Here is a 22821-nt window from a genome sequence, read left to right on the forward strand (position 1 = left end):
TCTTATTTTTTATGATTCAAAATTTTTATTGCTTTTTCAGTTTAGTTTCATATTAAAAACTAGACTTCATAAGTATTAAAATGTACAACAAATTTGTTCAGTTTTTCAAGTCAATATTTATTTTACACGCCAGCTTTCAGATTTTTTTGTGTTCTCATAAATCATCAGTTGAGGGAAAGGGAACTAATTCAATATATAATTAAATACAGTTGTGAATCGTGATGACTGAGGTCTTTACGCCGTTATGTGAATGTTGCACGTGTGCTTCAATAATTGGGACTCAGTCATTAAGTTACAGACTATTATTATACTAGCTGGTTGCAAACGATTGATTTTTATCTATGGACCATCAGGCACAGCAAAAAACAATACAAAACACAAAAGGCGTTTAAAGTGAAAAACACTTATTTCCAACATGGTCTCAAGAAGATGTTAAAGGACAATGAAAAACAAAGAATCGTAATCGATTACATAAAAAACACAGAAAATAAAATAAAATACAGGTCCAACATTCTCAACAGATTTCATTATGAATCCATTAAAAAAAAAGTCCTAACCTAACTTCTATAATATTTCATATCTATTAAAAAATGCAATGTTTAATGGAAGGCTGTTTCATAACATGGCAGCAATATAAAAAACTTCAGTCTACATTATTATTCACTCAAGGCACTTTATATGAACTGGCACACTGACCCTGGTATTATTCTTTGAGACATACATAGTTATTTTGGACCAAATCTGCCATTACCTCTGGTGAAAACATCGCCATCGGGGTAAATTGAAGGTAAACGTAAGTTCTTGAACTTAACTGATGGCCACTCTCGAGGATTAGTCCAGACATGAGCAGGCAGTCTATATAGGTGTTCTTTCAGCCCACAATGTGTCAATAATTGCTTATAATGCACTAGTGCACTTCGCTGTGGCCCACAAATGTAGTTGGCCGATATAAAAAACTAATATAAATCAAGATATCCACGTTGCCATGTTTCTATGCACCGGTTTGCACAACAAGATGGTAGATGATTGATAGGCAACGCATGTCACTGTTGATGAAAGAATAATTATGCCGAGTATGGACCATTGTCATCTTAGAACACAGGTATTGAGAAACATACCCAATTTGTACATATGATGCATATAGTTATCCACTAGCAATATTATGTTAGCTCTATTATGTTATTGTAAAGTGTCTCATCAATTTTGGTACTAATGTACAGTATACCTTCTCTTATTAGCATAAAACCATACTATCTTAGATTGACATCACGGAGCCCATCCAAAGTGTGACCGTGGACCCGTCCTCCCCCAGAGCACGGCCATGGACTGCTATCATATTATTACACTATATCCTTCCTAATATTATTATACATTATATATTATCTGACATTGCTATACCATACTATATTATCTTACTTACACTATTACATTCAGTTTGACGTTTCTTCCTATGGGGGAGTTGTTCGTTGCTAACTTGCTACTGTCGCAATATTGCTTGCACTGGGTGGAACTTTGTTGGTTTTCTGCTCTATATGTAAAGTGTCTTGAGACAACTTGTTGTGATTTGACACTTTAATAAAATTGAATTGAAATAATCTACCAACAATATACTTTCAATTATGAAAATATTTTAATTCCAAAACGCTACCAAAACATACTATTTTCATCTCAAAGATGCTACATATAGTATACTGTATATGAGTTATATACAGTATATTAAACATTATACAAATGTTTTTTTTTGTTTTTTCCCTCCAAAATCTTTCTCAAGTAAGTCACATTCTTTCTTGATCCCTCTCATAATGTCTGACTCTCACGTGGTCCCAGAAGACGACCAAAAACAAAACAAAAAACATTGTATGTTTGGAAATATAGAAAAAAACAATGAACAGCATACAGACTCATTCTGAGTCAGTTTGGAAAACAAAACGTGCCAGAATAGCTGTGGTCAAGGATCTGTGTGTAGACTAGAGATCTTATCGATAGACTGAAGCATCTGGGAGGTCAAACGAAGTCTGTCTGATTCACCCAACAGCTGTCTGTACAGAAAGACAGACACATAGACAAACAAGACTAGATTTACAAAAGTATATTTAGAGGTACAGTACACAGTTACTGTCAGTTATCCTTTATTAGCCTTAATGTCTGACTTAACGATGCTGGAGATTAGCTGTACACAGACGGACGGACAAACAGACAGAGTGCAAAACATACTCTCCACATGCCTTCGGCCTGGTGGAGACAATTACAGGCCTATTTCTACATTAGGCCTTATTATTATTTTAAAAAAAGTGTGCTAATGTACTCAAACCTTGTGCCACCTGTACTTGTGCCACATTAGTAGCTACTGGTGGAAATACTAACTTGATTGATTTGTGTGCATTGCAAACAGCCTGGTTTAGCTGTTCTGAAGCCAGATGAGCCTGGTGTCTCATGTTGGAAACTGTCTCCGACTCCTCCGTCTTCAGTACAGCATTCTCTGACCTCAACAACTCACACTGGACCTGCACACACGATCAGTTGTTCAGCTAAATAACCAGAAATCAGTGAGTCTCTACAAAGCATAATTAGCAGTGATAGCGTGTGTTTATCTCACAACAATGTGTTAGTTTTAAGTCAACTGACTCTAGTCTCTAGTAATCTATGCATATATTTTGTTTAACTGATCTTTAAAACATCTGCAAAGATTTCTTACAGGAGGGATGTTTTAAAGTGAATCTGCGTAAATTATGTGCACATGCAGTATGATCACTCCACAATCTGCGGCATGAATACCTATCGTAGATGCTATCACAGGGCCACGATAATATTGAGATGTTTTTGTTGCGACTGTAAACCCATTACTACCACCTGTAAACACATAATGTGAACAATTTAATGTTGCACCTGTAGTTGCTGTAGTTCCTGTTTGAGTCTGGACACAGTGTTCTCTGCCTTCACTGCTCGCTTCTGAAAGACACACAGCAGACAAGACGTAGAGAAAGATAGACAGGTAGACAGATGGAGACACAGGCATGTGTGGGGGAGAAACGCACACGTAGAAGGTAGGCAATTGGGCACAGATGGATGAACAGGATTTACTGCAGGTGCATATTGAGTAATTTGAGTGTGAGTTCTACATCATCAGTAAACGAAGAACTACAGTATTACAACCACAATTTAGCTTTCTATGCTAAAGGTTGAGCGTTTAGGAGACATACGGTCATCAGATGCAGGTTCTGTTCCACAGAGTGGACCATGCTCTCCAGAGCTTGTGCCTCCTTCTCCTCCTGTAATCTCCTCTGGAGTAACTCCTCAGACAGCTGATGGATCCTGGCAAGTATCAGTAGAATAGTGACGATGAAAAAGATTAGAGCAAAAGTGAGAAGTCTTGGTTCTTATTCTTATATCACTATATATACACTATCTCATGTAACATTATTGTTACATCTTATATACTATCTTACACTACTATTTATTATTCGTTATTGCTACTACTTGTATCTCCCTCTCTGTCTCTGCTCTCTTTCCCATCGAGGCAGATGGCCGCCCGCCCTATGGAGTCTGCAACTCACAAAATTGCTTGCTCAGGGTGGGACTGTCGGGTCTCTGCTTGATTTGACACTTTAATAAAATTGAATTGATTGATGATTTTCACAGAGATGTGGTGCTTATTCTGATTTATTGGCTAACTGCTGTATAATGGTTACAAAGTCAAAGTCATACGATTTGTCACACACTTCTCCGCATTTGACCCATCTCTTGGAGCAGCCGTGCCGTGCTCAGGAATAATTTGATTCGTTTATTTGACCCCCCAATCCAACCAATTGATGCCGAGTGCCAAGCAGGGAGGCATTGGGTCCCATTTTTACACTCTTTGGTATGACCCGGGCCGGGGATCGAACCCCGACCTCCCAGTTTCATGGTCGGATACTCTAACCACAAGGCCACCGACTGGTTACACAATTCATGGAGCAGTGCCCTGTAGGCCAGGTGTAGCTAATCAGTGCTGAGGAGTAAAGCTGCACTTAATGGTACACCTCAGTAATGGCTGCGCCCAGGGCACCACCCCTTCGTCTATATACAGCAACTGACCAATCAGAACAGCTGAAGTGGTGTAGCAACATATCTGCTTACCCCTATGAGGTCAAGAGATTCAGCCGTGGAGCTCAGAACTTTCCATGTCAAACTACCCGTGTAAATGCTTGGTTGTCTGATTGGCTCACCTGTGTTGGCCACTGTCATATTTCTTCTGGAGGTCTTTGAGAGTTATTTTCAAACACACGTTGTCCTCCTTCAACTGGAACAGAGACACACCACTGTCAAGCCTGTGGTCCCTACAGCTGTGAGTGTGTATGTATACATGTATACATGTGTACCTGCTGCTGTAGCCGTTTGTTGCTCCTAGAGGTGGTGTCAGGAGGCTCGATGGATGTCTCATCATCTCCCTCATAGTGCTCTCCGTTCAGACTGATCTTGCTGGTCCCGGAGGAGAACCTAGTTTGTCCAGATAAAACAAAAAAACAAAAAATAGCAATAGTAGCGGATCAATCTTGAAACACGTCGCCACGTTTCGGTCTTGCAGATCTGCTACTTTTGTGTGACGCTGTAGTATGATCAAGCAGGGCATTCATTTATGAAAAAAAAACAACACAAAAAGTTAGAATATGGAGTTGCCTGACAGCAAGTAAATACGATACATTTACATAATAAAACGTAAGGCATTTTCTTGCAGGTTTGGCAGAGAACCTCCCAAGACCCAAAGCGTACCTGGTCACCTCCTCCTCTTCATCTTCTAGCCAGGAGACACTGCTGTCCTGTTCCTGCTGGTAGCTCTGCCCCCACTCCTCCTGAATACAGGAGTAGGCTGACCTCATTACTCATTCATCGATAATAATAAGAATACGTGACATTTCTATAGCGCTTTAAGATACCCAAAGTCTCTTTACAACATCTGTTGCTTGTGTGCAGTGGATCAGGGTTCCCAGTTCGATCCCACCGGGATCCCCCAGAGTTAAGTGTCAAAGTGTCCTTGAGCAAGACTCTGAACCCCTAATTGCTCACGATGTGCAGGTTGGTGCCTTGCATGGTTTCCTACGGGATGACCTTTTACACAGAGCCTGGTAGTCGATTGTCACTGAGGGGGCGCTTGTTTAAAGGCGACCGGATTAAGGTTGGTGAGGGGTCCGTTAAAACGACTGGATTAAGGTTGGTGAGGGGTCCGTTAAAACGACTGGATTAAGGTTGGTGAGGGGTCCGTTAAAACGACCGGATTAAGGTTGGTGAGGGGTTCGTTAAAACCACCGGATTAAGGTTGGTGAGGGGTCCGTTAAAACGACCGGATTAAGGTTGGTGAGGGGTCCGTTAAAACCACCGGATTAAGGTTCGTGAGGGGTCCGTTAAAACCACCGGATTAAGGTTGGTGAGGGATGCGCTGCTCCGTGCTTGCGGTTATGGTTAGGGTTTGAGGTAGCTAGTAGCCGGCGCTGTAAAACAAGCGTCGCATCAGCGACCATAGAAACCGAGGCTCTGCGTAAAAGGTAGTCCCGGTTTCCACGCCATCGGTGTAAGAATGTCTGTGTGTTTGAATGAGTGAATGTAAAGCGCTTTGGATAAAAAACGCTATATAAATGCACCAGCATTTACCATTTATAGATAAAGGTGATTGACAATATCATGGCCAGATAGCTATACGTATACAACCCAAGAGTACTAGGCTAGTACTAGCAAAGTTAAACATTGCTTTAATCAAAATCACAGCATGCGTGAGGTTAAAAGTAAAACGAAACTAAAATGATAATATAATTTTGTCCCAAAGTGGCTGCTCCTTAATCAATGAAAAAAGCAATTGAAAATTGTCATTATGAGCTTCTTTAATCCATATCCATGAGATGCCAGCCTGAGGTGTTCAAATGATTCAACACAAAACTAAACATTACATACAACACTGTACATCACTGTACGGTACCTGCTGCGGCAGGAGGGAGGGGTCAGAAAAGAAACTGCTTTTGACCTCCGGTTCAAACCTCGGACTGCTGGCCCTCTGCAAACAGATGGGTAGAGAGAGACTTAACAGTAGCTAGAGAGAGTGATACACTAGCAGCGAGACAGAAAGACACACAGGTGGGTATATCTGTGGTAAATAGTAAACACTGGTGTGTGTGTGTGTGTGTGTCCGCCTCGTGTCCACTGTCCAGTCCTCACCTTGTGCGCTGTCTGTCTGTCTTCCTGCGTGTCTGTATGTTTACAGCGCAGGAACTCCTTGAAGGAAAATGGGTTCATTTCATCTCCCTCAGCCTCATCATCTATAGACAAAAATAGCATCAACCTTTATGAATGATGATGATATAATACAATAAATAATAACACATCATGGTGGTGGTATTTATAATAGTAGTAGTAGTAGTAGTATTATGCATGGCCACAGATAATACTGATTTCTGATGATTTGTCGGAGGTGTATAATTTAGAACATTTCGTGCACTGAGAAAGTTAATCAACTTAGTGAACTTACCGTCTGTAATGATGAGAGTCTTGACAGAGCTCTTATGTTTATGTTTAGACATGTTGACAGTCAGTGACACACACACACACACACACACACACACACTCTCAGTCAGTCAGTCAGTAACAAGTCGCAGACAGTCAGTCAGTCACAAACGTCAAACAGACAGACAGAGAGACGTACGGACGGAAACGATGCAGGGCAGGGATCTGTTACTCTGCAGTCTGTCTCTCCTGTTAGCTTTCTGCCATATAGCTTTCTGCTAACTATACATCCAGCTTTGTTTTGCCGTTTTTAAACAAACCATGTGCAATATGACATATTAAGACCTTTACGGTGTAGTTAAACCTGCCGTGCTGATGTAGTCCGGTAAGGTCCACAGAACTTCAGATGTTTGTTTTAGCTACTGCAGGGTTACCAGATCAGCTGACAACAACAGTAACAAGGGAGACACTAAAAGGATGTAATACTTCCGCCCGTGGCCTTCAAAATAAAAGCATATATCACTATCAGTTATGAATGGCAGCTGAGGCTTGAGTTGTGAGCATAGACTGTAATGTTGTGAGTCACAATTATCAGTGGTAAAAAAGTACTCACAATTTACTTGATACAAAGGTATTGCTTGCTATTGGTATCAAAATGCCGTTGTGCAGAATGTCGACTTTTCACAACTTTTCACTGTATACATATAAAATAAAATGTATAAAATCTTTTGAAAATAGCAAAATGTACAACCTCACGAGTCACGACGCATTGTAGGTTATAGATCGATAGAAGGGCTGAAGTGCATGTATTATTTTGTAATAAATCAAAATCTCTCAAAAAGTGACTAACTAATGTTTTCTAATATTGTAAATAAACCTACAGAAACCCATGGCCATGTGGGTTTTTTCATGCACTTCCTCGAAAATTCTACTTCATAGTCATATGGTCAATGTCAGATGTCTGAGGTCTCTCTGAATCATCTCTCTCTCTCTCTCTCTCTCTCTCTCTCTCTCTCTCTCTCTCTCTCTCTCTCTCTCTCTCTCTCTCGCTCTCTGTCTCTGTATGATTAGACTGTATGATTGCCATAACATCTTTATTGTTGGATGATGTGTGTACATTCTTTTTTTCAGCAGGTTTTCTATTCCCCCTACATAGCCTAGGCCTAGGCTATTTAATGGTTACATTTATTTTGAAGTTAAATCATTCCACGTTGGCTGATTTCACAGAGCTGAGCCCGACTCAGCTGACAGCTGCAAGAACACGTGTCCAGCTCACAACTTCTCATTGGCTGCGCTGTGGCGGGATGGCATAGAAACAGGAAATACAATTCCCATAGTGCAAGACGGCGCTAGTCAGTGTTCACTTCAATCACTTGCTTCAGTTCCACATGATCCACGCAAGCAAACAAACAAACAAACAGCGGTAAGTTTTAAAGAGGGGAAGATGAAGACATTAAAGTTAAAGGTGTTTTTTGGTTCATTGATTGAATCTAAAGTGAAGTGAATGAATCTGTGTTATGACTTCCGTGATTGAAGATATTATAGCTAACAGGGGAAATTGGAAAAACATCATAATCAACATGAACAACTATAGTTTGTTTTTCTTTATGTCAGTCTGTCAGTCTACTTAATACCATTCAGAATAAAAGCTTGTGTATGACTGTGTGTACTACTGTAGTGTAGTGCACTTTTGGGAAGAGCTTATCGCATTTTGTGTTGTCCCAATTGTGGGCACAACATTAAATCATTACCATAGTAATCGATTAGCAACGATTTTATTTTTGTTTGACTCTGTTTTGTTTTTTAATAGTGATCCTCTTGAATTATAAGAAACATCATTCATACTGTTATGCAATGATGTTTTCTTAATTTAAAACTTAAAACTTGAACTATAAAGCTAAATGATCTTTATCTAGATCTACAAGCTCACAACGCCTCGTATATGAGCTTGAATAACAGATTTTTTTGTCTGTAAACTGGATTTCCTGCAGTACTGTACATCCTGTTTATTTATGTTCCAACAATTAAGGTCACTTAGGGCTGGGTCATGAATTCAGTTCAATATAGTTCTGTGGAATGTTTTTTTAAGCAGTCACCCACTATGCAATTGTGGCCAAGTAGTCCAAACTTGCAACCAGTTGCAAAAAACTGCTGCGGTCTGGAGTGACCAGTTGCTCACCATTTGGGGATAATGGTTGCGTTGAGAATCATTGGTACCAATAGGATCCCGCCTTGTACTCACTGGTAACCGCCCCTCTAGACCAGAAACCACACAGGCTGGGCCTGGCTACCCCTTACCTGGCTCTTGACTCCAATAGTTTGACTCGGGCCATCCCACGTGTATCCCATGCCATGTATCTAAACGAAAAATATGAGGACAAATCAATGTATCTAAATTTAATAAATGTATTTTCATTGTGTGTGCTATGGTTAGCTAATTCACATCAGCTCTCACATAAGCTCTGGCTGCTCTTCCCGGGTGCTTCTGTGTTTATTATTACTAACAACATCATTTCATGTTTAAAGGCCTATTCATAGTTTGGATTTTCGGTGGTGAGGTGACCACCGCTTCACCGAAAACTACAACATGATGTCACTGAGCTGCGCTGAAGAGAAAACCACAGCTCTCCCCAGCCCTTCTCTCTGTTTTTACTCACCACTGGATCACCAAGACTCGCTCCGGGCAATGTGATTGGTCTAGAAGCTGTTAATATGTTGTGCTGGCTATAGTATAGGCCTACTTTATAATAGTTGCAATGACAGCTCAGCTCGCGCCACCACGGAGTATAGCCGGCCAGCGCTGTCCTCCTGGCTGTGACGAGACATCGGGGCTTGCAGTTTAGCCTGCACAACGTGAGTAGCTCCCCCCAGCAAAAAGTGGAACACACACGCAAATACACAGTGCACCCGATGTAGTATGAATCCACACACACACAAGCTTTGCTTCGGGGCACTGGTTTTGCGAGCCGAGCAGTGTTGCCATTATTATAATAAGAGACCTTGGGCTTGTTTTTCTGTAAATGTGATTACATACATATTGGTGGTTGTGGTTTTTTGGGGGCTTGTTTCTAGAGTGTAGTTGCTTATTTGGGTTTGTTTCCTAATGTTTAAACCACCATAATGTTTACCACCTAATGTTTAAGCCACCATGTTTGTCCAAGCAAGGAACCTACATCCATTTCCCAACCACTAGGTACTTGAGACCCCTCTGGTGGTACAAAAAAGGAGGAAAAAAATGACAAAGGTGGAATGAAATATTTATATTACTACAGGTAGTTCTTCTGACCAACCATGCAATTGGTTGAAATAGGCTATCCAGCCGTGCTGAAATGAGCATGATGGCACTCCTAGCCGTTAACAGAAGATTTGAGAACGGATTAATCACATTAGAAATATCATCAGTTGTGCTGATTATTGATTAGACAGAGTTTTGTCAGAGCAGCAGCATTATTGGCTTAGGAATGGAACAAAAAGGGCACTCCTGAATATTATCAGCTTTTAAGGTGGAGAGTAAAATATTTTCTGAGGTGGTACTTCAGTAGGCCTATACAATGGTTAGGAACCAATACCACATCATCTAAACATATTTTGTGCCAGGGACCCCCTTTTACCAGATTTGTGTTTGGGGTGAGAGCGGTGGTCACCTCACCACCGAAAATCCAAACTATGAAAATGAATAGGGCTTAAGCACTCGTGCTGGCATAATCTGTCTTGAGATATTACCGTCTCTGACAGACTCTGACATATTGAGTGTGATAGTTTGTGTTTGTGCAGCTCTGTTTTTCCTTCAGATCGAGAATGTCGGTGGACCTTCCCAGCCAAGATGACAAGAAGACCCAGTCGCCCAATCAGGCGTCCAAGTCTGAAACCCCCCAGTCTGAGACCCAGTCCCTGGAGCACCAGTCTTCCCAGTCCGTCCAGCAGCAGAATGCTGCTTCCAGTTCGTCCAGCGGGCCCTCCTCGGCCAGCCAGTCGTCCAGTGGCTCTGGGACGGTGAGCAGTGCGGACACCATACCAGTGTCGTCTCTGGCCTCTGTTCCTGAGGAGCCCGAAATCCAGCCCTGGGGCCGCCTCCTGCCCCTGAAGAGAGGCTACAGAATGCATGGTTTGTGTGTGTGTGTCGTGTGTGTGCATGCTCGCATGCTTGTTATGCAAACCTGCAGTCAGTTTAAAAAAAAGTCCATAGACTTGGCTAGAGTCCTGTTTGTTGTGATGCTGTTTGTTATCCCATTAAGGACGAGGGAAGCCCTTTTAGTTTTTTTACATTTCAAGACCTGGAACCCATTTTTGAGTTGTTGTTGCCATGTACAGTATATAGCAAAATAATGTTTTTGTAATTTTTGAATAAATAATTTCAGAAAACCAGATCAGGATTTAGAAGGCGCTTTGGGTCTGAATGCGTTAAGCAAACATTAAAAGTCATAGACTTGGCTGCCACATTATGATGTAATTCTGAAAGCCAGACATTGGAAGGGCTAGCGCCCAGATGAGAGGTGGAGAGACACAGTAGAAAAGCTGAGAGGAAGAATGTTGTAGTAATGACAGGAGAAAAGGCTCTACTTACATTATTCTTTGTGTTCTGCTGTATTCTGACACCAGTGTGTTTGCTGTTTTCCAGATTGTGTGGAGGATCAGTATGAGTTTGGGAGAGACAAGAGGTGTCACTATGTGATTAAGGACCCCGCACTCGAAGCAGTGGGACGATTTAATATCATCAGTAAAAAACACTTCAGCATAGTCAAGGTATCACTGACAGGTTTAATGGCAGCATTGTTGACTAACTGATTTACTAATTACTGTTTTACCTCAGGATACAACTTGAATGTGACACTTGGGACAATTATGTTTAGTGATTTAGGAAGTGTGCCATGCTGCTTTCTCGGATGAATTACTGCATGTCACTACTGTGATCAACCGATCGCAGTAATTATTTGAACTGAACTTCAGTCCGGTCAGAAGAAAAATTAAGGAACCTGGCGTTCCCATTTTGGGCATTTCATCATACTGTAGGTCAGTGGTTCCCAAACTGTGGTCCGTGCACCCCTTGTGGCGCACAAACACCCTCTAGGGGGTGCGTGACATGAAAAGGGTAATGGCGGTTTCATGGTGTTATTTAGCACAAACGGCAAAATCTGGTAAACACTGTTGTCTCTCAGTACAGTGACATTCTGTGATTATTTGCTATGAATGTAAAAATTTCGGTCAAATACAACGAGACTGAGCGTTGGGGTCGGGGGGGTGCGTCAACTTGGTCAAGAGGTAACAGTGGGTGCAAGGCCAAAAACGTTTGGGGACTGCTGCTGTAGGTGAATTAAAAATGTCAAAGTTTTATGCAATCTTTTCAAAATATCAGTGAGCTCACAATCACAATGCATTGAGTTTGTAGATTGGCTACCTATTTTAATTTTTTCAATTCAGTGCTGACGTCACTCGTTGGGCGTAGGAGAATATCATGGGGTCATCTTAAAATCGTCTCTTATAAGCATTGTGGTCCAAAAAAAAACGATTCTTCTCGTTCTCGGAAATATTGTCAGATATTGTCGGAGAGGTGGTTCTGTAATCTGTATCGATTATGAGAGTCGGTCACTCACTTTTTTATATTACTCCTCCAGGTTTTGTCCAAAGCTCAGTATCTTGAGCTGTCATATTCCATCCTAATTGGCTAACATTGACTTTCAAAGTTTGCAGTCTTTCACACACTTTCCTACTAGGCTGAGGAATATATCCCACCCTTTTCTCATTGGCCTACCACTAACGGGTAGATTTGAGCAAAACACATTTTTGGAACAAAATGCCAATCATCCAATTGCCATCAAAGGCGTAAGAAGAAGAAATTGCACCTTTTTCACATTGGCCTATTATAGCGCCACCAGGAGGCCACAACCTGACCTGGCCTGGTGGAGACCTGTGCCCCGAGGGGCACTTTTTCTTCTCTGCTATATACTGTATCTACAATCCTGGCAATCCTGGCTGGCAAATAATCACATATACAGTGAACACTTCATTAACCAGATTACTGAACGAATGACTGGTTTGCGACAAACTGACAGGTCGTGTGTGTGTGTGTGTGTGTGTGTGTGATGTGTCTGTGTGTAGGAGGGTACCATCGTGTATGTAAAGGATCAGAGTAATAATGGGACGTTCTTAAATGGGGATAAAATTGGACAAGGAAAGAGTCTTCCTCTGGTCAACAATGATGTACTGGCACTGGCTGAACCCACCAACAAAGGTTAGTATCTCTCCATTCACTCTGATAAAACGTGTTCTATCTCTTTCCTCCAGCACACTAGTCAAAAGGTGCAAATCCATCAGGCAATCAGTCAGTGTACCGGACCACAAAGGAGAGGTCCTGTGTGCTGCGGGTCGCCTGCTAGGGGAGGCATACTATGGTCCGACGGAGCATTGGTTCGAAGAAGCATTGGTCCGAGGTGCGTTGGGGGTCGGGAGAGTGTTGGGGTTAGGTTTAGGTGTGCTGCCCCAGGGGAGGTTAGGGTTAGGGTGAGGGTTGGGGTTAGGTTTAGGTGTGCTGCCCCAGGGGAGGTTAGGGTTAGGGTGAGGGTTTGAGGTAGGTTGTCGTTCGGACCAATGCTCCGTCGGACCAAACATATGAACCAGCCTGCTAGGTGTGTGTGGATTTTTGAGGGAAGTTGGAATTTAGGTGCTAAGCCACCATCTTGAATCATGTGCCGTCAAGTTCAATACATATAGTAATAGTATGTAAGCCAAAACACATAAAGTTGAGGTGACTTGACATGAAAAAGTTTGAGCATCACTGATAGCAACATATGTTTTTCAGAAAACCGCATTTAGAATTGGTTGAGTTGGCCTCAGGGCTTAACTACATACTGTAGTTAAGTATGTATCATGGGTGTGAATTGAATTGGGTGTGAATACACCAATTCACACCTGTCTTACACACCTTTGTGAGTATGAGCTCAGATGTGTTTGTCTTAGACGACCTAAACAAACACAAAGCTGTGCCCCTGTTTTGTTCTGCTTACAAGAACTGTGTTCTTGTACTGTTTTTAACCTGTATGGCGACCTTGAGTGCCCTGAAAGGCGCCTTATAAATAAAATGTATTATTATTATTACAAAGGGACCACTGCTGAATCAGGTAATCCAATTAAGTTGTGTGTGTGTGTGTGTAGTGTATACTGCAATGTAAAAATGTGATAAAAAAAGTTTGAGGATAATCATTTATGCCCTTGTCAACTGATTTTAATGATCGGTTTGTCAACTTTATGTACAGCAACTGACTGTCTCTCCGTCTACAGTCTTTATGTTTATAGACTTGATGGCAGATGAACAGACCAGCTATCCTCCGGAGTTCAAACAGAAGTACTTGGTGACCCGGGTCATCGGCACGTGAGTCAGACGTGATTAAGTACTTGAAGTGAACCAGATCTGAATATGGATCTAACTTTCAAGTTTTTTTTGGTCAAGTAACTCCTGGATTCTACTGGGTGCTTTTCAGTGGTGGACAAAGTATACAGGTATACTCGTGAATACTCATTACTCAATTGTTAAAAAGTGCAAATTTCAAAGAAAGTTTGTGAAAATGGCAATTAATGTGGTCACTGGAGCTGATCATGCCAAGCAAAAGTAAAGTCCTATTATTGTCCCTTGCTAATTTGCTCTTAAAACTGTTTTACTAAGTGCGCAGGCTGAATGGTCTTTCAGCCTCGAATAGGCTATGAGCAAGGGACTGCTGCTGTGTATTTGCAAAGAGCAAATATTAATTCGTAGGCATTATTATTAATATGGTGCATCCTTCGATGGCGGCGGAAACCATGCAAGGCACCAACCTGCTCATCGGGAGCAATCAGCGGTTCAGTATTTTGCTCAAGGACAGGCCATGCCGATGTGATATACCGTACTGTATATTTCAAATACGCCAGTGTTACTGTTAGCATTTTGTTTCATCAGTGCTATTTTCCTAGTTCCTATTGAAAATAGTCAACTGTAAGATGTCAACGATAAGATGTCACAGTTTTGCGCCCAGTTTAATCCAGGGATTAAAGACTACAGAATGCATTTAGTAATGTGTGCATGCGTCTGTTCCTTCATTCCAGAGGGGTGTGTGGTGAGGTGAAGCTAGCGTTTGAGAGGTCCACCTGTAAGAAGGTAGCTGTCAAAATCATTCACAAGAAAAACTTCCCGTCAGTAGGGGTGAGTCACGTGTGAATCATCCCGCCATAGTTCTTGGATTGGTCTACATGCAAATACTGATACCCAGTTGTGCCATCAGATGATTGGCTAAGGAATGGCCAGTATTATCCACTGTCAGAACTCATGTGATTGTTAATTATCTTCGTCCAATCGTACAGACGGCGGACATGAATGCAGAGAAAGAGATACGCATTCTCCAACAAATAGATCATGTAAGGAAAAAACCAAATGATTTTATTGACTTTTAATATTTTGATTGATGTACATAATTGATGTACAGTATCTGATGTGCTGTCCTCTCCTCTCTTGTAGCCTTGTCTCATCAAAACGGAGGACTTTTATCAATCTGAGGATTCTTATTATATTGTACTCGAACTGTGAGTCTGAACCGCCACACTGTTTTTACACATACTCTCTAGTCTACTACACTGTTTCACACACCATGCTACACTGTTAAACTTCCTCTACCACATTGGTACACATACTCTCTAGTCTACTACACTGTTTCTTGCTTAATGTAAGTCGCTCTGGATTAAGAGTGTCTGCTAAATGCCTAAATTGTAAATTGTAAATTGTTTCACACACTATGCTACACTGTTAAACTTCCTCTACCACATTGGTACACATACTACCACAATACCATGCTGTCAGTGATGTTGCTAGGTTTTTAATGTAATAAGTCCTGGGAACTACACGTGGTCTTTTAATGGGATCCTAGGCGAAATTCTTTGGGTCCCCAATTATTGGTCTATTTTGACAAATTGTAGTGTTAAAACACTTGCATGTCAGAGTAGTCAAAAACTAAAAATGATTCCATTACATTTTTAGCAGGAAGCCTTTAGACTTCATATTTCAGGAAATATATCATCTATATACAAATTTAAAATGGAAACGAAATATTACCATATTACACCGTACCCTCTCTAAATGGTGATATTATGTTATAAATACTATACTGTTTTTATCCAATAAGACAATGGGTGCTTCTGCTTCACAAGAATAATTTTGCTATGAAGAAGAAATGTTCTTTTTCCTACAAATTATGAACCAACCAAGTTTCAGTTTACTCAACCCGACACCACGTTTTTAGGGCTTCAGGCGCTTCTGTTTCATGATGTCATGCATGCAGCAGCATGAGCTGTGATTGGTGTACTTTTGAGGGGCCGCACATGCATGCATGCATACTGTACAATACATGCTTACATACCCTGTTCTACATGGCTTGGCCTGTGACCATGAGCTAAGAATAATACAAGAGGAAATGGATGGATATTCTCTCTTTTCCCTGTCAGGATGGAGGGTGGAGAGTTATTCGACAGGGTGATGTCAAATAAGTCGTTGAAGGAGCCAATTGCAAAGTTATATTTTTACCAGATGCTTTGTGCGGTGGAGGTGGGTGGATTCAACACGTCAATCAATATAAATCACAATATTGTTCAGATTATCACACTATAAATATTAATCATTATTAGTATAATAACAATAACAGTCGGGATTTATTTTTTATTTATATGAAAGGAGATTAGAGCCATTAATAAACGCATTTCTCTCTCTGTGTGTGTGTGTGTGTGTGTGTGTGTGTGTGTGTGTAGTATCTCCACAACAACGGCATCATCCACAGAGACCTGAAACCGGAGAACATTTTGCTGGCTTCACAGGAGGATATCTGCTTGGTCAAGGTACACAGACTATGCACAAACACACATCATTTAGGCATGAGTACTTGGCCTTTTATTTGTAAACGATGATGTATGGTTTGTTTTTGAGAATATAGATTTTGGATACCGGTATATCTCACAGGATAAACTATAGGCATTGATATAGGCATTAAGCAGATGCCCTTCTCCACAGTTACTTAAAGGTTCAAATTCAGAGTAAGTGAAATGAACCCTAGCAGTGATGCTGATAGGCTTGCGTCCTGTCTCTGATGCACATTAAGAAAAGGCGCATCCACCTCACCATCTGTGGGTCCATGGGACACGTTTATCTACTGTAATTTTTCTTAACATGGAATTTACACAGTAGCCTATTGATCTTTTTATTTAACTAGGTAACTCCGATCCTGGGTATAGATCAAACCTGGTATCTGTCTAAGCAACATGCTCAACTCAATAACATACTTAACATTGTGCAAATCGACATTAAGTAACTTAAAAAAATCGGCATAGATTAACTAATAAAGGTGACAAGTGTGTGTGTGTGTGTGTGTCTGTCTGTAGGTGACAGATTTTAACCAGTCTAAGATCTTAGAGGAGACCAGTCTAATGAAGACTTTGTGTGGAACGTCTTACTACCTGGCCCCTGAAGTCTTCACCCACGCAAACACTACCACAGGATACGGCCCCAAGGTTGATGCCTGGAGTCTGGGAGTTGTCCTGTTTATCTGGTGGGCTGCTTAACCTGTCTGTCTGCCTGTCTGTGTGCTCGTCTTTGTTGTTGTAATCACAGGTCTTAACGAGTATTAATATTAGTATTAACATTCAACTAGCCTGGCCCAGCCAGCATGTTTTCTGGTCTAGGGGGGTGGGTGTGCATGGAGCAAGCGCTGGAGAATATTGTTTCACCGATCGGTCACCCCCTCCGCCCCTCCCCGGTAGGAAACAGCGGAGAAAACTGGGAGCGATGCCCCTTTGCACTGTAGTTCACTCCCACTCCTAGACCAGGAAATGTATCTCGTTCACCCAGGCTTTACATTTTTCAGCCGATGCGAACGAAAATAAAAGCCTGGGTACCGAGGCTAACATTTATCTAGAAAGTACTGTCCCTGAAGAAACGGTAGGGCTCACTGTGACATTTTTGCTTAATTCCTCAGCCCAACATCATATATTATAAGTACTTACTTCATATTGACGTCCAAATATGGAGTTCCATGCGGCTCCATATTTGCGCGAGTTTGTAGATCCAGGGATCCCAGCTTGAAATTTGTTAAACATCACGACACATCAGCCGCACAATTGCCAATACCGAGGTCAGAATGCAGGTGCCTGAGAGACCTGGCACCTGGAGAGGGTGTGTAATTTTGGGGAAGGGACTTTATTATTGAGTGTGGTAGGCCACTGCTGAGGGTGTATGTGTATATAGGGGTAATTGGAACCGAAAGCTCTGATGCACTGTTTAACCTTCTCTGGTACCTTCTGAGTTCTATTGTTAGTGCATACTGGTTGGTTAGATCATCATGCTACTACTGAACTTAGTACATCTTGCACTGGGTTTTAATTCTGAAAGTGTTACTATCCCATTCTTACCATTTTGCCAGTAATCTTTAATGTGATGTATGTTGTGTTGTCAGTCTTTGTGGCTACCCACCCTTCCATAAGGACTGGAGCACTGTCCAAAATCCAATGTCTGTCCAACAACAGATCACTCAGGGATTCTTCAGGATGTTGCCAGAGAAATGGGATAATGTCTCTAAAAATGGTATGACACTGTCTCTATATACTGTACGACACTAGTATTTATACTACAGTACACTAAATGCACTATGCCGTTGGTACTTCACACTAGGCAGTATTGACTATTCACTAGTACATAGTACACTAAATGCATTGCACCTTTTCTACTTGACTAATTTCTGGCAGTAGTACAGTGCACCTTATGGTACACTAGATTCACTGCTTCCTTTATTTAGGAAAGTAGTCTACTGCACATTCTCTATTAGACTAGATGCACTATGCCTTTGTAATTATTTGGACAGTACTAGTAGTATGTACTAGTACAAAGTATCTATGGACTTATTGTTGGTTGTATGTCTTTCAGCCAAAGACCTAGTGAAGAAACTACTGGTGGTTGATCCAATTCACAGACTCTCTATACGAGAAGCCCTGCAACATCCCTGGTTAAAGGTACTTCTACTAATGGCACTAGTAATGCTACAACTAGTAGTTGTAATGCTACTACTACTTGTCAACAATGTCATCCTTCCATCATCTCAGTGTAAGTTGTTAAGTTTGTTCAGGTCCTCAGGAGGAGCTGTACAGTCGGTTGCTGGATTGAAATTGAATGTTTTCATTGAAGTTGTTGATGCTGTATACATTTAGGCTATAAATGTAGTGTGGTTGACTTGAGCAGCTCCCAGGTACCTAACCTTGGTATATATTCAGCTACATTTATTGTACATGTTTTTCATCAAATGTGTCTGTCGAGAGAGTGACCAAATAAGAGCCTTCCTATAACAGTCAACACTGTTCATAACTTGCTGCTCATAAGAGGTCTTTGAAGACCCAAAGGAAGGGTTAAAATATTACGGTAATATTCATATTGTTTGAGAATCTGTGTGTGTGTATGTGTTCATTCGTTCTCAGGACCCTGTAATGTTGGAACAGGCTCGCGGTCTCATGGACCCCTCCGATGCTGCTGCTGAAAATGCCAGGGTACGTAACACGCAAGCACGTGCAAAAGTGAAGCAACATTGAGTTTACATTTGATTGATTGATTGAAATCTTTATTAACAGTTTGCAGAATTACAGTACATTTCAAGCACAAACTCAATACAAAGACTGTTAACTGTGAGTGGACGACCCAATTAAGCCTTACACTTGTTTACAACAGGGTCCACATTGTTCAATTCATCATTCATCATTCATCATTTGTCCACATGTGTTAAAGTTCCCATGACAAACGGATGTGTTTCGGTTTTGGCTACTCAGGCCTTCATCAGTTTCTTTGAGAGTTAGAGAATTTCTATAATGTGTGCGTATGCACACACACACACACACACACACAGACACACACACACACACACACACACACACACACACACACACACACACTTCCAGTCATAATGTCATGGGATCGAATTCCACTCCTGATGCTGCTTTTTGAAAATATTATTTTGCCACATTAGGCATAATTTCACCACATTAGGCATAATTTCACCACTATTCATAGATCTCTCAAGGAATTGATCCCGTAGCTGGACCTGACTGAAGCGCCATTCTAATGCCGTGCTGTTTATTCCTGTGTGTCAGGTGTCAGCCCCAATAACGTCACACAGGCAGCTCTCCATTGGCTTTTAACGTATTTATTTCACCATATAAAGAGTTGTGTACAGCATCAGATCTGCGTGATATTAAAAATAAACCATAATTAGACAGATTACAGACAATGGATACTTCAGACTGAAACAGACAAACATTTCGCTCCAACCATTTCAAAGTGCTGACGTACCTGCGGTCAAAGCCATTTGCCCTTCCGGGTCAATCCTTCCCTCACCATGCCTGTGAGCTTGACGCTTATGTACCAACAGCGCCACCCCAAGGTTACATAAATGTGTTCGACATTAGTGGTCATTTTGGCCCTTACAAGTGTCTTTGACTAATCACACACAATGTTTTGTCAGAACTCTGTTCAGCAGCAATCATGACAAATGGACGCGTTTCGGCTACTCAGGCCTTCATCTGTGTTTATGCGTTTGTTCATTCGTTCTCAGGACCCTGTAATGTTGGAACAGGCTCGCGGCGTCGTGGATCCCTCCGAAGCTGCTGCGGGAAATGCCAGGGTAACCTTACCAACCAACTAACAACTAATTACACACAATGTTTTGTACAGAACTTTGTTCAGCTTGTTAGAAATTCCTTGAGGTGCAAGAAATACCAAAATTAAGTTCTGAAAGGCACTGCTGTAGTTCATGACTGTGTGTGTGTGTGTGTGTGTGTGTGTGTGTGTGTGTGTGTGTGTGTGTGTGTCTGTGTGTCTGTGTGTCTGTGTGTCTGTCTGTGTGCGCGTTGCCCCAGGAGGATGGCATGCTCCCCCAGCAGGAAGGCAGTTTGAAGAGGAGCAGAGAAGAAGATGAGGAGGAAAAGGAACAGATCCCTGCCAAGAAGAGACAAGTCCCATCCTCTGAATGACTGTCGGGGACAAGGATAATTATGTTGGCTAAATTTACACACTGTAACCTTATTGGTATTTTTTATTTAAATTTTTTACAACTGTTTAATAAACAGTTTTTTTATTTTCATTTACCTAAATTTATTTGTTGATAGGTCATGCAAAGCACACTCAAAGAAATTATGAATCCATGGTACAATGAAAACGATGCTGCAAATCAGTTAAAGTTTTGTTAAAGACATACTATACTATAGCATCATCTGAACCTAGCACTTACAGTAGGCACTTACAGTAGGGGGTTAAGTGTCGGGAGGCCGGGAGGTGAACCTGTGACCTTCAGATTACCAGTCAGTGGTTATCATTTTCTTTTAAATTTTATTATTTTTACTATTTTCTTTTTTTTTAGTACTTTATTAACATTGTTTATACACAAAAGCAACAAAATTATGTTTTCGAGCTCCACAGGCATAACCAACAAATAAACCCCAAAGGAAGGAAACTCCACAGATAAATAATAATATACCAAAAGTACAATGTGCTGTGTGCAATGTGCAAAGTCCAGTTCTTGTAGCCATTTAGGAAGGGTGGGGGTAATGAGTGGCTGGGGCATCGTTTAGCAGCCTGTGGATAGAGGCTGTTGGTCAGTCTGCAGTGCTGGTCGTGGACCTAATGGACCGGTACCTCCTACGGTAGGTGCAGGGTGGAGCTGGTCCTGGAGGATGTTACTCGTGCGTCGCAGGCAGTGGGAGGTAAAGACAGTGGAGATCTCCCGATGATCCTCCCTGAGGGCCTCCTTCTCTGTCCTGGTGCAGCTAGAAAACCACACCAATAGACCGTAGGTGAGCACACTCTCTACTGTGCAGTGGTAGAAGTTGACCATAAGTTACCAGGGGAGTTTTGCCCATTTAAGTTTCCGTAGGTAGAAAAGGCCTGACTTCTTGATCAAAGTACCCTTTTTATAGCATGTTGCTTAGAAAAACAAAATGATATGTAGCATATCGTTGCTGTCGGGCAGAAACCTTTATATATTTTTTTGTTTGGGAAAATAAATGCCCTACTTTGCCATACTACAGTAGCAAAAATGGCTACTTTTGAATCCTGAAAAGTAGCCGTTTTGGATATATGAGGCTGGACACCATCTGCTAAGAGTGCTTAGATTCCAAGAATGACATGATATGTAATTTTTATCCCATGATTTTGTAACCCATTTTTCACCCCTGTGTCAATAATCCACCTTTGAAGAATATAACATTACAAATCGGAACCTCTGGTATAATAGACAGGTGTACGAGAAAGTGTTAACAAAAGAGTAATTATAATCTTTTTTTTTTGTATTACGTTTTGCAAATTATGGCAAACCTCAATGCTTTTTGAGAAATAGTTTTAATAAATCAAACCACTCATAAGACATGCAATACTTTAATCTACAGTATGTGTATTTAATGAATATCCCCTTAGGTCCTGAATCCTGTTTTACATAAACTCACCTTTTTGTACAGTATGTTCCCTTCATTGTGGGCTACACAGGGATGATTTGATGAGTGTTGGACTGTTGGTATGGTATGGTTAATTTTGGAGAAAAGTTAAGTTAGTTGGATGAGGTTTGGATTATTATGTTAAGCTTCAGGTCGTTGGCACAGTGTCTCAACACTATTTTTAATAGGCTTTGTAATTTACATCAAAGATGAGGGAAACATTTTTGAATGTCCACACAGGTTTGACAGATGAACAAAAAAAGTTGTCTTATCTGTGTAGCCTAACATGAATGATCCTCTGATTTATTAACATATTGAAGAATTACACTACATTTCAAGCACACCTCAATACAAAACTAACTGGACTAACACCATGCATAAAGTATTACACTTGTTTATTGACTATCTTTCCCCATATAAAATGGGACACAGGTGTCAGACTGAGGATGTTTTGTATTGCCACAACACTTTATTTGGGTAGCACTATATTTTTATTTTACAAAAAAATAATATTCTAGTTTTGCATTGCCAAACCTGTGGACATTATTTTTGTTACTTATTCAAATGTACCAGAGCAAGCTAGCAGGTGTCGGTAGTCCCAAATAACAGAACAGAACTTAATATGGAGACCACACTCTCAGACAGGAGTTGCAACACTCAACACACGGGTGTGATAAATAATTTAGTCCCTTGTTTGTGCCGAATCTGGGTTGTACATGGTTTGTTGCACTCCCTCTGGTGTTGTGGGTGTGGACTTCGTTTACATTAAGGAAGTATTTAGACAGGTACATGGGTATCTTAGTGGTGTATCGAATCTTGTGGACCAGACCCATTGCAACATGCTGTACTCTGTCGTCGACTCTAAGCCATCCCAGCCTGTCA

At 41.2% G+C, this 22821-nt stretch overlaps 2 protein-coding genes across 4 annotated transcripts; one reads left to right on the forward strand and one right to left on the reverse strand.

Moving 5' to 3' along the window:
- Positions 1-2: 2 nt before the first annotated feature.
- entr1 (endosome associated trafficking regulator 1) lies at positions 3-6916 on the reverse strand. The gene is made up of 10 exons (XM_080766026.1): positions 6494-6916; positions 6184-6284; positions 5948-6022; positions 4750-4829; positions 4359-4476; positions 4206-4279; positions 3201-3312; positions 2887-2949; positions 2365-2504; positions 3-2039 (listed from the first exon to the last, which is right to left on the reverse strand). The coding sequence occupies exons 1-10, from the start codon at positions 6543-6545 to the stop codon at positions 1949-1951; spliced, it is 906 nt and encodes a 301-aa protein (XP_080622152.1). The 5' UTR covers positions 6546-6916; the 3' UTR covers positions 3-1948.
- Positions 6917-7797: 881 nt separating this feature from the next.
- chek2 (checkpoint kinase 2) lies at positions 7798-21614 on the forward strand. 3 transcript variants are annotated; one of them, XM_080765002.1, is made up of 16 exons: positions 7798-7891; positions 10243-10573; positions 11087-11211; positions 12565-12697; positions 13744-13834; positions 14542-14638; positions 14797-14850; positions 14951-15015; positions 15931-16030; positions 16231-16317; positions 16858-17024; positions 17928-18055; positions 18395-18480; positions 18940-19008; positions 20067-20135; positions 20371-21614. In XM_080765002.1, the coding sequence occupies exons 2-16, from the start codon at positions 10267-10269 to the stop codon at positions 20482-20484; spliced, it is 1692 nt and encodes a 563-aa protein (XP_080621128.1). In that variant the 5' UTR covers positions 7798-7891; positions 10243-10266; the 3' UTR covers positions 20485-21614. The 3 variants fall into 3 exon arrangements, with proteins under 3 accessions (XP_080621128.1, XP_080621130.1, XP_080621129.1); XM_080765004.1 differs by having other exon boundaries at positions 20374-21614; XM_080765003.1 differs by having other exon boundaries at positions 7855-7895.
- Positions 21615-22821: the final 1207 nt, after the last annotated feature.

Source organism: Protomyctophum bolini (assembly GCF_963924005.1).
Source record: "Protomyctophum bolini genome assembly, chromosome: 6".
NCBI lineage: Eukaryota > Metazoa > Chordata > Actinopteri > Myctophiformes > Myctophidae > Protomyctophum > Protomyctophum bolini.

Bases quoted from the DNA above. Each gene is read 5' to 3' on its own strand.
- entr1 (XM_080766026.1), bottom strand. From the start codon at position 6,545: ATGTCTAAACATAAACATAAGAGCTCTGTCAAGACTCTCATCATTACA. The intron at 4,280-4,358 runs GTACACATGTAT...TCTCTGTTCCAG, and splicing joins ACAAACGGCTACAGCAGCAG to TTGAAGGAGGACAACGTGTG. The intron at 2,040-2,364 runs GTTAGTATTTCC...CTTTCTGTACAG, and splicing joins AATGCACACAAATCAATCAA to ACAGCTGTTGGGTGAATCAG.
- chek2 (XM_080765002.1), top strand. From the start codon at position 10,267: ATGTCGGTGGACCTTCCCAGCCAAGATGACAAGAAGACCCAGTCGCCC. The intron at 18,056-18,394 runs GTATGACACTGT...TATGTCTTTCAG, and splicing joins GGATAATGTCTCTAAAAATG to CCAAAGACCTAGTGAAGAAA. The intron at 19,009-20,066 runs GTACGTAACACG...ATTCGTTCTCAG, and splicing joins CTGCTGCTGAAAATGCCAGG to GACCCTGTAATGTTGGAACA.